Source organism: Thermobia domestica, chromosome 7 (assembly GCF_964235325.1).
Source record: "Thermobia domestica chromosome 7, izTheDome1.hap1.1, whole genome shotgun sequence".
Taxonomy (NCBI): Eukaryota; Metazoa; Arthropoda; class Insecta; order Zygentoma; family Lepismatidae; genus Thermobia; species Thermobia domestica.
In genome coordinates this window covers 140534343-140552888 of record NC_137460.1, presented here as the reverse complement: position 1 = coordinate 140552888, position 18546 = coordinate 140534343, and the positions used below count along the sequence as shown (strand labels likewise).

The following is an 18546-nucleotide window of genomic DNA, read 5'->3' as shown; positions in this document are numbered from 1 at the left end:
GGGTGTGTTTTTTTTTTGTATTTTTTTGCAAGCCAACCTGCTATATACTCCAGTCCATCTTCTTCCATTGCTGATTTTGTCTCAATATCGCACATTTTACTTAACTTAAGAACATCTTCGTCTTTGGTCATTGTCTTCAGCATTTCATCAGTATATACAACACCACATTTTTAAAGAAATTTGCTTGAAATATATTCTTCATTTTTGACAGTATTTGTGTTCTTGTTAGTTTCCAGTACGCCAGGATTTTTGCCTAAAATAATCATTCTAATTCTATTTAATGCATTTAAAGCTGTAGGATGATCATAGAGTCCTCCATGGGAACGAGTCTGCGAAAACATGTTTTCCAAAGAGTCCTGATTTAAACGATGTGTTAGAACATACTTCATTCCCATCTCCGAACACATGAGAGAAGATGTTTCAGGGATATAATGGACACAAGAATGGCTGTTTGAAACACTTGCATGCTCTTTTTGCCTCGACACAACATACTACTAATTGTATTATACATTTTATCTAATGCAGCATTTTGTTCTTCTAGCCGGATTCCGTATCCCTTTTTAGTTGGTAGATCTGAAGCTGATGGAACATATGTGTTCATAATATCAAACCAATCATTAACGGTTCCAATAAAATTTGCAGTGTTCTCAGCCAACTGAGGATCATCTCCAGGTTTAAAGTGATGAAGAGCTGCTGCAACAGTGTGCGACATCAATTCTGCGGCTCTTCTTACATTCATCCTTTCCGTACCTTCACAATTTATGCGATTTTCAGTTAATTTATAACAAGTTTTAATTTCATGACTATCACACTGGATAAGCGCATTTACTGGGTCTTTGGTCACATAACTGCCATCAGGAAAGATGAAACCTGTATCCAGAAACCAATTCCGAATTAATTTTAATAGGTGCGGTGCATCTGCGAAAAACTATATTTTTTCCTGTGTTCTTGTATTATAAGCCCAAGTTCGTTCAATGCTTATCCCGTATTCCTTCCATAAACCTTGATTAGCTCCACCCATATCGCACACACATGCTATGACTCTGTAGCCTATATCTGACAGCCGAAGAATTAAATTGTCGAGAATACTTTTAGACATATTTTGATCAAATTTCACATAGACTAATTGTTTCCAATTTTTGAACAAACCTCTGGCCATTACAGTTTGCATTCTTGAATAAGGACCTATAATTTCATCTTTCAACTGGTCGTACTCATAAGCGCTTTTAACTTTCATCTCGTCAAACTGTAGAACTGTAAGTTTTTCAGTATCTTTATAATTTAATCCAGCTACTTTCATCATACATAGAATATGTTCCAATATACCATTCTCGCTTCTCATATCGATTTTTGAAGCCCATTTCTGTAAAGTTGACAGTCCAGGTAGTGGATAGTGTAGTTTTTGTCTGAGGTATACGTACGTTTTTTTGCCTAGGTATCTTAGCGTAAAGGCTACAGAAATGTCTTCATCAGTCCACCTAATACGCTTTTGTTTATTTGTTAGCATCTTAATTTGGTTATCAGTAAAAATCCCTCTCAGTCCCGATACAAGCTTCTCGTGAACCACGCGAAGAGAATTATTTTTACTTCTATATTGAAGGAGTTCTTTTCGCAAATCTGAAAGTGCTGTTCTTTTAAGAGTTAATTTCCTTTTTTTTGTTTCAAGTTTACTTTTTAATATTTTGTTATTCATTTTCTCCTGTAAAAGTTGATGTTTTAATTCATCTATTTGTTTTTGAAGGAAAATAGAGGAATCATCTACTGTAGTTTCTTCTGTATTAACCATAGAAGCATCTAGAGAGTCTATTTCTTCCCTGGACTGCAGTAAAGTTGCTACAACTTTTCTATTGTCTCTTATTGCTTTTCTTTCCGCGCGGTCTTCAAATTGTTTTTCTTTATACACATCTTTAACTAACCCCAAATTAACTGAAGGTACGGCGTCTTTTTTTAGTTTCATGACGAGGGGCAGCCCTAATAATTCGTTTTTTAGATCTCTTTCGAAGTCACTGGGAACAAAATGCTCCGAACACACTCTACACGAATCTGGATTCCACTTGCCATCACGCCTACAACGTTGAACCCACTGTCTTCGTAGTTCTGCATCTACGGGGAATCTAAAATATTTGACATGTTTTTTAAGATCATCTTTTTTCGTTTTCACTAAACTATTGTTACATACTGCGACAGTACACCTTGTGCCCGGCATATTAAAAACTTTTGCAAGTACTATAGAATGCAACTAATTAAAAACTAAATTTTCACATCACCACAGAAGTATATATTTAAAAATCACTTTACATTCGATGCACTAAATTCCAAATATGAATATAACAGATTCATTCCAGGAAAAACTATAATAATAATAAATAAATATAACACAACTAAAAACACTACACTGTAAAAATGAAATAACCAAGAAAATGGCCCAAGTTTTCACTAACACGAACAGCTGAAAAATATCTGTTAGCTTACGATATAGAATCAAATAAAATTTCCTTTCGAACACACACACACACAAAAAGATTTGCAAAGCACTTGTCACACAAGCTTGTCAAACAATTAGCATTCTTTCGCACCCCTCATGTGTCTTCAAAGCGTTGGGTCTCCATGTGACGTATTTACGATCTTCACCGACTCCCTCCGAACGAAAACCGAAGGGTTTCGAGGCAACCTGTTCTCTAGTAATCTTGGATTTTACTAGTATTGTATCGCACAAATGACTAACTTTGGCATCCCCATTTCGGAATACCACACTACGCTACTGGATAATACGAGAGAGATTATTGTTTAATAAAGGTAATATTCAATGTCCGAAAACGGAGGAATTCACTTTAAAGAGATTAGAAGAAAGCCAGGTAAGAGACGAATACCAGATGGAAGTTTCGAATAGATTCTCGGCTTTAGAAGATTCGGAGTGCACTAGTGTTGAGGATACCTGGATTGAAATTAGAGATAGCACTAAAAGTTCAGGAAGAGAAAAGTTGGGACACGCGGAAATACGTAGGAACAAATCATTGTTCTACCAGGAATGCATTAAACTAGCAGAGAAAAGAAAACAGGCAAAATTACACTGGCTAAAAAAATCCGAATGGAATAACTACACAAAATTACGCAGATATCAGGCAGCAAAATTTCAAAACTTTTAGAACAAAGAAACGCGATTTTTTAAAAGCTAAAATTAACAAACTTGAAGGTAATAGTAAAAATAAAAACATCCGGGAGATGTATAAGGGGATCAGCGTGCTTATATATTAAAGAAAGCTGACGGTACAGTTCTCACTGATACGGATAGCATCTTAAATAGATGGAAAGATTTCTTTGGCGATTTGCTTAACTCAGAACCAAAAACTAGCGTGCGTGGAGAAAAGGAGATACACATCACAGAACCGTATATTCCAGAACCCAACCGAATAGGTGTACAAACCGCTATAAAGAAATTAAAGAAACACAAATCTCCGGGTGTAGATGAAATTCCGGCTGAGTTAATTTTAATGGAGGCGAAAAACTGTTGAACAAGATGCACAAACTCATTCTCCTTATCTGGAACAAGGAAGAATTGCCACAAGAGTGATAAAAATGAATCATTGTTTCAATTTACAAGAAAGGCGACAAAACTGACTGTAATAATTATCGAGGCATTTCTCTTCTGTGAACATCACTCAGGAACTCAGGATGGATGGAATTCATCTCTTTTATATTTCATGGAACTCAGGGCACTTAGGAAATGATTTCATTAAGAAAAAAAAAAAGAAAAAAAGAAACTAGGGCATTCGCCTGAGTTGAGGCGCCCGGGTTGAGAGGCATGGATTCACTATTATCAGTGTGTATACATATGGTTATTTTTTTCTGGTTCTTTTTAATGTAATAACACATGTATATAAGAGAGGAGAACCTATATTTATAACAGAGTAAACAAGAAGTGATTTATTATTATTATCATTATTATTATTATTACTATTATTATTATTATTATTATTATTATTATTATTATTATTATTATTATTATTATTATTATTATTATTATTATTATTATTATAGGTTCTATTGTTATCATCTTAACGCACTGATAATTTACCCATACATATTATACTTGGTTTCCAATTTTATATTATGAAATTACTGTATCAAAGCAGTAAATACTCATTCAATTACCAACCCTGACATCCCTTGGGGAGTTCGACAGCGCCTGTAATAGTGACTGCCTCGTAGCTAGTGGTGCTCCAAGAGAAAGGAGTTAAGTGGACCCAGTGATACACCTACACTACACTTACACTTTCTGTTCCATTTACACGTACATATATTCTCTTCTTTTTTATACTCTTTCTCTTTTATATTTTCATTTCACACTTTCTACTTTCCTCTACTTTCTTTTTGCCCTGTTCACCATGGCTTTTCGCCGTCTTTCCCTGTCTGAACTCCTTCCCCGACTTTGACTTTGCCGTTTTCCTGATTTTAACTTTTTTCCCGTAGGATACTGGTGTCAATTCTTTTCGATTGTGTCCTGTATATTATTCTATTTTGTTTTTCAATCATAAATCCTCTGTTTGAGGTACACATTTGACCAATTCGCATTAGTAGCACATTTGACTAGAAAGCTGGTGCACCTACCTATTTGACTGATAATAGTGTTATGAAGAGAAGAAGAAAACACTTGCTATTCCAACATTATGTCACAACCGCGACTGTCAAAAAAGAAGGAAAATAAGCAATACAACTGTCCAATAAAAGTTCTATTAAAATTACACATGTGCTACTTACTCAGTAATGCAGGTAAATGTAATTAAGTCTTTTAAAATATGCAGTGTTATTATGGAAGTTGTAATTTATTATTTAGGCCTAGACATATTTAGTTACACTCTACACCTTGTGTGCGGGGGCTGATGGTGGAAGACAGAACAGCAACATTCACCTGTACTTGAACGTGGTGTGGGAAAAAATTCTTCTTTCTCCTATCAGCTATGTAAAACAGAGAATAACACTGCCTGCACCATTTTGGCCATGCTCAAAACTGTCCGTCTTCTAATAATAGCGTTTTTACATCTTCTAATCGTATTTTAGTGTATTTTTCATATGCGACATGACTATTAAGGCTGCCTCGCAGAGTATTTATCAATTAATATTATTAAAGTTCAGTAATGTAATATTAGTGACAACCATACATAAGAACCATTAAACGTGGACAGTGTAGGGGTTAACTGTACAATACCTGCTCCAGCTGGTATACTCACTCAGAAACAAAAAATGCACTTTATCAATTTCATGAAAACGGGTCAAAATTACCTGACCGAAAGCTAACCTGTTCCTACCCGGGTGGCAGTAATTTCGTCACCAAAATATTACCATTAGGTAACTTCGTCACCGAACATTTTGTCACGATAATTTCATCACCAGTGTCCTTTAGAATTCTATTGCAGAAATATTATGATATAGGAAATTTTGCAACGGTTATTTTTTATTTTTAGCGCATAACGTATAACACTGGAACTAAATGTTTGAAAAAAAATTGTTGTTTCCTATAATGTTATGAATACTAGAAAGTGAAATGTAAAACACTTATTTCATAACATGTTATATTTTGTTTGCTATTTCAGTTCTGAAATTTTGATTTTGCAAAACTTAATATTTGTAAATAGTGATACATAAATCCATTAACGCCCCATTTTCCCTGTGCTTTTCACATTTGCTGAAGCTGACATTATGTTTTTTTTTTTTTTTTTTTTTTTATTGCTGTTTGTTCTTGCGTGGAGTATTGTTTCCCAAGTTTGACTGAGATAAGGTTAGATGTTTTGGTCGTTTACTTTGTTTCTACTTAGTTCCACAAATGTGAAAAAATAACCATGACAAAATTTCCTACATGCTAGTATTTTGAAGACAAAATTATAAGTGACGACATAACTATCTCAAAATTTTCGGTGACGAAATAACCTACATCTTAATATTTTGGTGACAAAATTTCCAGTGACGAAATTACCGTGACGAAAATTTCAGTGGCGAAATAACCGCAGTGACGAAATTACCTAAGTTCTCATACCCCTACCCTACTTGTCCCTAATTTACTCTACTGTACTATACCATTTTAAGGCGGTCCTATTTATCGATGCGCACCTGGAGCATGTATTGTATTGTTTACCCAAAGAAAATAAGCCACCGTTCAGGGTAGGCATTTGTGCCGTATTGCCCGACCACTTTAAAAACTGAAAAAAAAAGCACCAAAGTGTATTGCATTCGGTTATATTTTGTTGGATTACATTAAGTTACCTTAGATTGCGTTACATTAGGTATGCAGTATTACTTTAATACGGATCCATATTATAAGTATTAGTAGTAGTAGAAGTAGGAAATGAAATGAAATCTTTGAGTTATACGTCCCACGTTTATGCCGGTTAGGCTAAAGGAGACGGTCATGATGAGTAATGAATGAAATGGTGGAATGAGGAAAGTGGGAGAACCCCGATTAAACCGACGCACACGGTGTTTGTCCGCCACAAATTTCACTTGACGGGGTCTGGGATCGAAATTACCGGGACCCCAAGCACCAGAGGTGAACGCTCTACCACAGCCACCGTGGCCCCCTTAGTAGAAGTAGGAGTAAGCGTAGTAATAGTAGTAGTAGGAACGGGTCAGAAGCCCGGCATTGGTTGTTTGGGTTCTGTTCTCGACATTATTATTATTATTATAATTATTATTAAGAAATTGGGAAATTAAAGACACCATTTTTTTTCTGTACATTTTACAATTTCTGGATCCGTATAGTAAAACAAGTGTACCTCCCCGCGAAATAGTCCATCCGCCTCCACATACAGTGCCGCTTACGACATCAAAAACAATGAACAAATACAACCAATCTCTTAACTTTTACTATTCCCCTTACCTACTTTGTACTCATTCTTTCTCACAAACTTAAATAAATTCTCCAATTGACCAGGTAAATTTCCTAGGATTGGTCCAAACATACGGCATTTTACCCCAGGGCTGGATTAAAAAATATGTCGCTAGAAAAAATATGTGGCCCCTGCTGACACCGCCTAATACATCTGTGAAAGTATAGTAAGGAAGTTAAGGGAATGTGTTCCATATTGTTGGTCATATTTTATGATGACTATGTATGATTTTTTTTTTTGATAGCCAGTCGAGATTTTGATTAGAGTGGATGCTCGTGTCCACCTGCAGGCCCGGGGCTACAGCCTCTCTAAGCACCCTCTGAATCCGGCCCTGCCACCGTGAGTTTATATAAAATTTCAATATATAATTATAAATCAGGTCAGTGTTTCGCGCAAAGATCTCTTGTTCATAACAGCCCTTCTCATTGTTTTCTAGAATATGTTTCGCTGGCCCACAAGACAGTATCTTACTTGGCATAGATTAAATTCGTGTTATCGACCAGAAAGAATTTTTAAATAAATTATTTCGCTATTTGCGTGATAATGCTTGGTTCACTATTAACAACAGCATTACTGCTGTATGGCCGGACCATGTGAAAATAAAAAAAAAGTTTATATCGTTTAGTGTATCGCCCAAATTACTAGGTTGTGACCCAGGTTCACTAATTAATGATTATTCGTAATACAGTGTTCACATATGACATTAAACACGTACTAACTTAAGGTTGAGTTCCAAAGTTGGACGTCCGTTTCCAGGAAAATTTATTAAATTTAGAGGGAAAATATGGATAATTTTATTGTTTGTGTGCTTGATAATATATAAGGATCTCGTGAAATCTGTTTATTTGTTATATATAAACGGTTATAAACATGGGATATTCAGCGACTGGAAGGAACTACTTTGCGTAAGGTAACGGAATAGTTCCATTGTGGGAAAGAAATGAGCATTTGTTATCAACATGGCAGGAAAGAAGTCGAAGGGTACCTCTGTTCTAGATCCTAACCTAACCTTTCCCCCACCTCGCGATGTAACGAAAGGAAGCCAAAAGTCAGTTAAGAACGTAGAAATTCAAAATTATAAATTTTAATATCTTTATTAAGATTTTGGTAGAAAGCTATCGGCTTAAGTCTTTTACATCTTTTGAGGAGACAATAGAAGAAAACCAAGAGGTTTCAAAATATACTAAATTAGGTTTGGTTGTATGTTCATTTCTGTACTTTGAATTCGTTTCTATACTTACGACAAACTGTTCGCCTGTTTAGTATACCATGTCATTCACACAATTGCAACAACTGTCCCTCCTTATTTTTCTAGAACTCGATATAATTTAAACAGATAAACAGAAAACAGTGACAGTCTTGTTGTTTTCGCAACATTTTTACACTGCCTTTTCCCATAAATCAATTCAAGTGTATCTCTCCGCATAATAGCCCCTTCCGCCTCCATATATACTGCCGCTTACAATATCAAAAACAGCTAACGAAAACTATTTTCTTAACTTTAACTATTACCATCACCTGACTTCCAGTCACTCTCCCTTATAAAGCAAAGTAAACTCACGAATTCATCTGGCTAATTTTGTAAAATTTGTGCGGCGATACAGCAGTTAATCCATAACAATATTACAATACAAAACAGACAATCGAACATGTGCTAAGTTGTCACCAAAAACACAAATGCTCCATAACTGAGCCAGACAGTGCAAAGCTATTGGAACCGCACGGTAGCTTGGTTATACGTCCGTAGGAGGAGGGACATCATCCACTCTGCATTTGATCATTATCGTATTGGAGGAAACACAAGAGAGAGGTATTCCCAGGAAAGACAAGTCTTATTTCCTAGGCTTATGTCTAGTTGAAGCAGGCCAGCCTTTTTGTAGAATCAAAAGAAAATTACAAGTTTGCTAATTATATGATTATTACGTTAGGTTAGATTTTAAACTGTTGGCCCTCCTCGTCTAAAGATATAATTTTCTCTGTATTAAAACAATTAGATCTCAAAATATAAAAAAACGAAAATTATTTAACGTACATCGCTGACAAGTTTGACGTTTCCTCTGTACTTTGCCGTATCATAGTTTACACTGGAAGAATATGAAAAAAATAAAAAGTAAAAACGTATTGCACACAATTCGTAAAAAATAAACAAGATAAGGAGACGTAATCGAAAAGAAAGTACATACATTATATTTTACGTAATTAAAAAAAAAAGAGATATTCTTTTCACTACACTACATTGCATTACCTCTTGATGTGAACTTTTTTTATAAATGTAAAAAAATCGAAGCATCTTTCTTTAGAGAATGCGACTTGTCTGATTTCTTTTTTTCTTTCTTTTCTTTTTTTCTTTTTTTTTTTTTTTTTTTTTTTTGCTTCTTGGAGGTGAGCTTAATAGTTTCATATTTTCGAAAGAATCCTGCATGAATCCCCTTTTTTGTGCAATCAATTGCTGGCAAATAATTTTCTTAAATTTAAAATAAATAGTTTGTTGCTGGTAGTTTTGTTGTACACTCTGGTAAAATTGAACAAAACGATTGAAATATATGGAATACCTCTATAGCAAAAACATTACCGGCATTTTTGCTAAATTTCTATTCCAAATTTAGGGGTAAGGTATCATCAAACACATTCTCTTGCCACTTTTACCGTATGACAAGATTCAGATCCCTAACGCATAAGATCATCAACAGAACAATAATTAGCATTTTCGCATTATGTAAAAACTAAATTACGGTCTACCTAACCTAGGTTATATTACAAAATTACTAGGGTTAAGTTCGAAAGTTGGACGTCCGTTTCCAGCAAAATTTTTAAAATTTACAGTAAAGATATGGATAATTTGATCATTTGTGTGCTTGATAATATATAAAAGTCTCGAAAAAACTATTTATTTGTTATATATAGGCGACTACAAACATGAAACTATACGGCGAGCGGAGGGAACTACTTAACGCTAGGTAACCGAACAGTTGCATTGTGGGAAAGAAACGAGCATTTATGTTATTAACATGGCGAATGTACAAGGGCAATGAAGTAACAGTTTTAATATTTGTGGAGCAATACGTTGATTGCGAGCAAAATCTTTTAAAAGTTGGTGAAGAGCACGGATTAATAAACCTAATAACAAATTGCTGAAAGTGTGCAAAGGAGATAACAGCGAAAAAACGTGGTGAAAGCGGCTTCCCAACTTCGGAATAAATGCCAATTACTAACTACATACAGGTATGAAAGAAAACCTAAAGTATATTTTCGTTTAATGGACGGCTTTATACGTGATCACTGTCTCCCTATTGTCGGTAATCTGTATGTATACGACATTACCTCTGACAAGGTTTTATGCCATCCGAGCAATTAAGTGTAGCAGTGATGAGTTCAGAAAATTTCTCCCTGAAATTGGAAGAAGTTCTCAGATCGTACTGGTAACCCTAGTTCATCCCTATCGAAAAAAATCCTTTGGGAAAATATACTATATACTTACGCTCTAATAAGTTTGTTCTTTCGGTAATTTAAGGTACATGTGCGCTTCATATATATATATATATATATATATATATACAGGGTGGCCCAAATGTAGGGATACACCCCTGCATTGGTCAAGTATAAGATTCTAGTTTATGGATTTATTTGGTTCGACTTCTCCGAGCTTAAGTTATAAGTAAAAAGACGTTAAGAACAAAATATTAAAGGAACTAGGTCTGCTTGTTTGATAACAATAAGAAATGATATAAAATACAGTGAGCTGGTCAGTACGGGACTATATACCTACTTTTGGGCCACCTATATATATATAAAGCAATGAAATCTTTGAGTTTTACGACTCACGTTTACTGCGGCTAGGCTTAAGGATACGGTGATGATGAGAAATGAATGAAATCGTGGAATGAAGAAAGTAGGATTAATCGGGAAAACCCTAAGAAAACACACACAAGATAATTGTCCACAGCAAACTTACTTGGCGCGAGTTGAGATTGAACCATGCATGTCATTCGTCAGGAGGTGAATGCTCTGCCCCTGAGCCACCGCGTTCGCTGGCCTATAAGAAGGCTGAGAGCTTTTATGTTCCCCATTAGATCACCATGTAAGAATGTAAGAGCTCTCTAGATGCTCTTTGTTTATATATATAAAAAAAAGGAAAAACCTGCAAATTAAAACATTCAATATCGACGATGTAATAAATTCCGCTAGGTATTGCTTCCGCTGCATGTATTTCAGTAAAGACAAACTGCTTAAGGAAGCAGTTGAATCTGTCTTTAAAATATTGTAGTGCGTCTGGAAAATGTTACTCATTTTTAAGATAATTTTTTTTAAACGTTGCTCTTCATATTTTAATTTAGAAATATAAGCTAATGTAGAAGAAGAAATTATGCTTTTTGGCGTTTTCTGCCCTCACGCAACACTGGTAGTAGGTTGAGAAATAGTAAATTTATTTGCAAAGAAGGCAGAAAAAAACAGTACTCCTGATTCCATAAAATGTACCTATGTACAGCAAAAAAAAATTAATAATGTACATGAAACATACTATACGCCTAGACTATACTTGTTTGTAGTGTAAAAAATATATGGTAGGTTTTGCTTTAGCAAGTGCTAAAGGAAAAAAAATGGTCATTGATCAATATTTCCATACCCGGGTTGAAATTTTTGCTCCAGCCAGCAAAAAAAAAAAAAAAAAAAAAATCAATTTTGTTTTGACTTACTTTATATTGTGGTAGATACTGGTTTCCAGCATATGAGGCTGGTATGCTATATAGACCTCCCCATTATAATATGCTGGCATCTCCTATCCTTTGCTGGACACTACAAGCTTTACGTTTAAAATTAATATTTACTAAACATATCAATTGATTACCTACATTCTATATGTATACTGGTAGTATAAGAATATCGGTGTTGTATTTTTTTAATGGAAAGAGAATGACATATTTCAAAAATAATCGGTTATATGGTTTCCAAATGGCCATTTTCTTGTCTTTTTTCTAAAGGTATTTTTGGAAAAGTTTCCGTATTCCGAGACATTTTCTGGCTGCTGCAGACATTTCTGTTTTTCGATTTTCCAGAAGACTTTCGGGTTTCCAATTTTTCGGAAATGGCTTGTGTTAAGATTATCCGAAATTTCCGGTAGAGGTAACATGGTTTAATACTCCGGTATAGGTAACTAACTTCCCTTCATGCAGTGGTAAAGGATAAGTACAAGGGTAAAAGAAACTATTAGTCACTCAGAAGGATACAATGATGGATTTGGGCCTCCAAATAGGAGCTACATCTCCTCTTTAGGTAAGTCTAGAACTTGGAAAGCAAGTGGCCCTGGCCTTAGAGAAGGTACCTTTCCTGTATTCACCTCCTTGGACTAGTAAATCCAGGGAAACCGCTGTGACCGTCTGCCCGGCCTCAAAACTACGTTTTTGGAAAAACAGTGTATTTCTTTTTTTTAAATTTTATTCATGCAACGAAATTATTATTTTACTCATAGAAAAAAAAAAGCTATTTCCCTTTTGATGAGAACTTGAACTCTTTCTGTGTATGCAGATGTTCTTCAGTCGTTCTTATCGTTTCTCACGATGGAACAAAGAACTTGTTGTTTTTCAATGCAACGCTTATCGTCTGGGCAGAGTGCTTCGTCGCAGCAAACTTATTTTTTCTTTCCCGAAAAATAGTTTCCAACTTATAGTCTTCTTCACCATGACTGTTCCGCATATACCTTTTTATAACAACATTTATTAAGATTGGGAATATTTTTGGACACGAAGTAAATATTGTGTGTGAATGCTATTGTGTTTGTCGTGTTCTCACGCATTCATATTACGTCATCCTTCCTGCCGTGAGAACGTGTTTATGTCCTGCAGGAGTCGTAGGTGAAATGACTCATACACACAAATACCATCGTTCGCTCCTTTCCACTGAACTGTTTTACGTATGACAGTAGTGCATTAAAATCCTATAAGCATGGAAAGAATTTATTGGTTTAGACTGCTACACTTTGTTTTAACTATTATTTCCAAGCTTCACTCTCACGGGACCAAATCAAATGTTGCCAGTGTTCTCTATTATAGCATCGACCTATTTGTGTATGAATGCAGAAAACTTTAACATTTTCTTTATTATTTTATATAATGCATTGTTAACCCTAAGTGTAGAAAACGGGTTGTTCCCAAGCGTCAGTAGAAGCGGGGAGTTAGCAAAAGGAGTTCGTCGTAAGAGGAGTTAGCAAATGGAGTTCGTCGTAGGAAGAGTTAGCAAGAAGTCATGGTATGAAGAACATTGTGTTGCTTTAAAAAAAACGAACGAATATGTTCTGGACATGTAGCATCATTTTGGAGTGAAGATACTTCATTGATCAGTGTTTTTCCACTATTTCCCCATTTCCCTTGTCATTATTACGCAGTGAAAGTCTCGTCTCAGTGCGAATAGTAAATTTATAGTGCAAGTGATATTTGAACAAGGGCTATGTTTCTAGTGTTCGTATATAGTGTGCGCATATCTACATTTACCATGCAGTGTTAAGAGTTTTATTCTTCATTTCGTTTATTCGATTACTTCAGTGCAATTTCTTCTGTTTGAGCATTTAGCTCTGTAAAGTGAGAATTTTGTGTGTTGTTAATATATACATATATATCTTATTCCGCTCCGTACCCACATATATTCATATTCAATAAATAGGAATTTACTTAAATAAATATTAACGTCTTCGTTCATGTGTGTGTGAATCCCTGCGAGCAGACGGCTTGCCAGTTGCGTATATGTATGCGTGTGCATACGCAAAAGTAAGTATAATACAACCTGAGTCTCAAAAGCACCAACTTGGTTCATGTCAAATCACTTGTTACATTTTAATATTATCAATCAGCGTCTGAACAGAGTATGAGCCTGGACCAGAATTGTTATCAGCTGTTTTCTTTGGGAGTTCTTCGGGAGCCAGCACCCGAGCTGGGTACATAAAGTGAAAAGCAGAAGTCAAAATGACACTTTCCTGATACTGAATTTTTACTATATATATATATATATATATATATATATATATATATATATATATATATATATATATATATATATATATAAATAGAACAGCCCCTGGGAAACGGACGATACAACTGAACCTCCCACCTCGAAAATGCAGCGAGTGCCCCAAATCTGAATAGGTAAATTAAGTTGAAAATTCATACTATATATACCTACTTTAGAGTACAACATAGGTCACTAGGGCGGACATCTAAACTACTGATATACATTTAATGTACGTAACCTATGCGAAATTTATCCAGATAATCACGTGAGAATGTGATTAGATTTTACGTGCATCGTACGAATGATAGGCCTATACGTATATGTGCTCTGTGAGAAGCTTTTAACTATGTAAATATAGCAGAGTCCAAATCTGAACACGATTATATCTAACCCACTTTGTCACACGTTGAAATGTACAATAGAAATTAAATTTGGATGCTTTTAGTAACATGCGAAAATGTTCTGTTTCTTTTTTCGCTATATTCAGAGGTAATCAGTAATTATTAAAATTATTAACCTTTTGTTAGGATTCTTTTCGGATCGAATGACCGATTATAGATAAATAAGTGCAATATAATTATCAATTCTTAAATGAATTCATAAATTTAATATTCATTCTACATTTCGTGGTAAGGTGCAGGCCCGTATCCAAGGGGTGTCTAGGGTCCGGCCCCCCTAAAATTTTACTGCCACCCTAAAATTTTTGACGGTATTCTTGCAAATGAAATAATACGGTTGGATCGGTCCCCCTACAGTTTTGGGTTCGCTACCGGTCTGGAAAGGTGCATTCCCAGCATGTTTTTCTTTCTCATTTCACAGTGACTATTTGTATGTAAATCTGAGTTCTCAATATTGTTTACAGTGTCGATTTTGTTTTTTTCGTTATACAGGATTTTCATAACGAGCCTAGAAGTCCATCAAACCACAATTGAAATCCTTGCTTTAATCTGCATATAAATCCATCAAATGAAGCTAGATTTCCTTGTTGGATCCAACAAAGGAATCTATCAAATGCATCTTGAATTTCTGTTTTGAACCTGCATAGAAGTCTATCAAGTAATGCTAGAATTTTTTCTGGAACCAGCGTATATATCCAAAATATCATGCTAAAATTTCTTGCTAGAAACAATATAATATTCAGCAAAACGTGGTAGAGTTTCTAGCTTGAAACGCGTAGAATTCCATTATTTGATGCAGGAATTCTTTGCGGGGACCAGCTTATAAATTCACCAAAGGATGTTAGAATTTCTTGTATGAACCAGCACAACATACAACAAATCTTGGTGGAATTCCTTGCTGAAACCAGCATGGAAGTCCAACGAAACATGCTGCAATTGTTTGCTAAAGCATTCTAGAAATCCATCAGATAGTCCTGGACAATTGAGAAACACATGATGGAAGTAGTTCCAGTTACTAGGATAACTGCTAGTGCAACAACAAATCATTGTTTCATTTGCTTGGGAAACTGCAGTTAATTCTGGTCATGCAATTATTTTCAGCAAGAAATATTCAGCCTGGGTATTTCGATATGGTTCTACATTTTCGGTATTTCATTATCTCGATAATTGGCATACGTTGTAATAAAATTTCGTTTGCTTAAAGTACTGGTTTCACTACATTTTACATCTCTATCTGATCCCAAACCTTTCCACCCACTAACTCAATTTAACTGAAATGGTACCGTTGCATTCTCCCTGTTCTCTCATAAATTTTTGTTAAAACGAATAATGATTTTCTTATTGCTTTCAGATTTATTTGGTTCCTTTTAGCATTAAATGCTGAAGATTTCAAATCTCCAGGTCGAACATTTTTTGTGTTTGTAAAACGCCTTTTCGTTGTTTCAACTTGGTTTTAATACAATTGAAATGGAAACAGACAACGCTCGTATTAAAGTTGAAATAAAAACAGAAAGCAAGTCATTTGAGGAATGTAATTATAACCTATGTACTAGTGACACTAATGAGGTTTTACCAGCGTCTGAAGTACTTGGATTTTCCAGACCTTTCCCCGGTAGCATCAAGCAAAAATTCTCCGATTTTATAAACAACACGGAAGAGTCAAGCAGTCACATTTCTGCCACTATTATAAACAAGAATGATCACAACGAGGTCGTTGAAGAAGATTATAATCGTCAAGAAGTTGACAATGCTCAGGACCTCAGGTATGCTTGAATTCGTTTATTTCATCAGAGTTTATGTTTATAGATATTCCTTTTCGACACTTACAATACTTATTTACCTATTTATTCTTTTCTTTACCTCAAACTGAGTTAATGGGATCGCAAATATTTGGACACGTATAAAAACGTAACCTAATTCTTAGGTATGTAAGAGGTGACATTTCCCGAGTGAAATAATTTTCCAAACGAAACGGTACATTATTAAAAACTGAGTCCTTACATTAAGCATGTGCACATTAAGAGAATTAAAATTCTATTAGAAGCGATAAGATCCCGTAGCATTAAAACGAAAGTTTTGATTGATTTATTTAAATATTCTGCTGTTGCGATTTCTCCAAACGAATACGTACATTTCTCCTATTCTTCGTTTTACTTGGGTCAAAACAGGAATGCATGGTCTATAAAGAAATATAATCAGATTTTAGCTTTAGAGTGTTTTTTTTTCCATATTTAATAATTATTCTGTATACCATCGTTTAATCAGAAACATTGCAGACTGTTATTTATAATTGTTTCATTCACTAGCAGGCAAAGACTCTATTGGGATAATATATGCTGTTGTCCATTTCTTAAATAATTAAGTATTAAATTCTTTGAGTGACGACAAGTAAGCAATTGAATAACTCATATGTAATATTTTTAGTAAAGTGAGTAATTGAGTGGTATCTTAAAGAACATTTGTTGTAAATCTGTTCCCTAACAGACAATTAGACCTTTACTTACTGGAATTAGATTGCATTACTAAATAACTAATGCTTGTCTGTATTCTATTCTACACGAGAAGATGTGTCAATTGTGTGTAGCCGAAAATCTTAAGACATATACGGAGATTATGTGCAGACATTTTACGTGGTAAAGCTTGCAACTAACAAGAATAACTGAGATCTCTGCCTACAGTGAGAAATAAAACAAACGACTTTTGATAGAAGGTGGGAGATTAAAAAGAGAACCAAGAAGTGTGATGAAAAGAGAACCAATAATGGTGAAATTATCTAAGACTTTCAACTATAGTGTGTAATTTGTGTAGGAAGTGATCTTTTCACTTTAGCTTCAGTGGAACTTACCTTTAGGCAGTTTTGTGTCTCTTACATGTAGGCTAGTTATAATAAATATTCAACTCCGCGTGTATCATAATAATCTGATCTGTTACTGTGGAGGAAGTGGTTGTTGAGGGATTGACAATAGGGATACACACTCTGAATAAAAACTAAATGACAATGTTCTTTGTGTTTTCTTCCTTTAATCACGCAAAATTTAATTATATATTACATTTATCTGAGTACACGTAAAAATGTTAAATAATTTACTTGACTAAACTTCTGTATTCGCACAGAGCTTCGTTTAAATATTCATTAGTTCATTTATATTTCAACGAGAGTTATGGATTTTTTTGTTCGTTAATGTTTAATATGGAATATGTTTTATAGTTTTTTCGTATTTTCATTATTTCTAGTTTGTATTAAATTATTAAATTGTCTATAGTACCACAATACTAACCTTACACGTTCCAGGCTTGATGAGTTATATGTGTTGCTAATTTTCAATTGATACTTCAGGTTCAAATCTCGAACTCTTCATTGGGGTGTTTTAAGTTAACCAGAAGATGTTATATTTAATTTATAGACGTCACTCAGTGGATTTTTGGTTGCTAATTGAAAGCTAAGGTATCTAAATTTAACGCAATACTAACCTTATAGGCTGCAGCCATAAGAGTTATTACTGTTAAGAATACGTGTTATACTTCAACCCAGGAGCGCTCATGATTTGTTACTATTATTGCACAGTACCTTTTGTGGAAATTTACATACAATACACACATACTACGCAGAAATGCAATAAATTGTTGTGTATTCAGGGTCTGTAATGTTTATTTCTGTAAATATCATTTGTAGTAATATATATATTATTGAAGATTTGCGAGTTTCTAAGTTCTTCAATATTACATCTAACAATGAAAAACTTGTTAATAGCTATATATACATTTTCCTCCATTAATGTGGTTCTGTTCTCGTTCATTTCAATCTTTCATGCTCTATGTCACACATTTTTTCTTAGCCAACTCTCTATTATTATTATTATTATCCACATCAATATTTTAATGATAATGATCTTAAAGCATTAGCGTGTACTCACTGTACACGACTGTTACCAATTTCTTCACATGCCATCACGCAAATGTTTGACATTTCGGTGGTAACACTTTTGGACTCGGAGCTAGCACGAAGATTCTTCCATTATAACCATATAATTTCTTACACATTCAGCAATTAAGCGAACATATGAAAGTAAGAAAAAACCTTTTCGTATTGGTTAGTTTGCAAGTTTAAGACAAACAATTGGAGATCTTTGATGTCCAATTGTGCAAAAGGTTATACCATAAGATATGTGGCTGAATTTGTAGGAGTGGATGCGGAAATTGTTCTCCATTTCTACAGTAACAAGTATGACAAAATAATGGGAAGCGTGCTTGAGTAAGGCAAGCATCAT

At 34.6% G+C, this 18546-nt stretch overlaps 1 protein-coding gene across 3 annotated transcripts in view; it reads left to right on the top strand.

The window, feature by feature from the left end:
- The first annotated feature begins 4497 nt into the window (after window positions 1–4497).
- The window catches only part of LOC145690416 (uncharacterized), a 41936-nt gene continuing 27887 nt past the window's right edge, over window positions 4498–18546 (top strand). Inside the window, exons 1-2 of one of the 3 annotated variants that reach the window (XM_081765268.1) lie at window positions 4498–4770; window positions 15630–16041. In XM_081765268.1, the coding sequence (XP_081621394.1) occupies window positions 15746–16041 (296 nt within the window). In that variant the 5' untranslated portion in view covers window positions 4498–4770; window positions 15630–15745. Of the gene's footprint in view, window positions 4771–4879; window positions 5103–15629; window positions 16042–18546 lie in introns of those variants that run through there. The other 2 variants (XM_081765269.1, XM_081765270.1) reach the window with 2 other exon arrangements.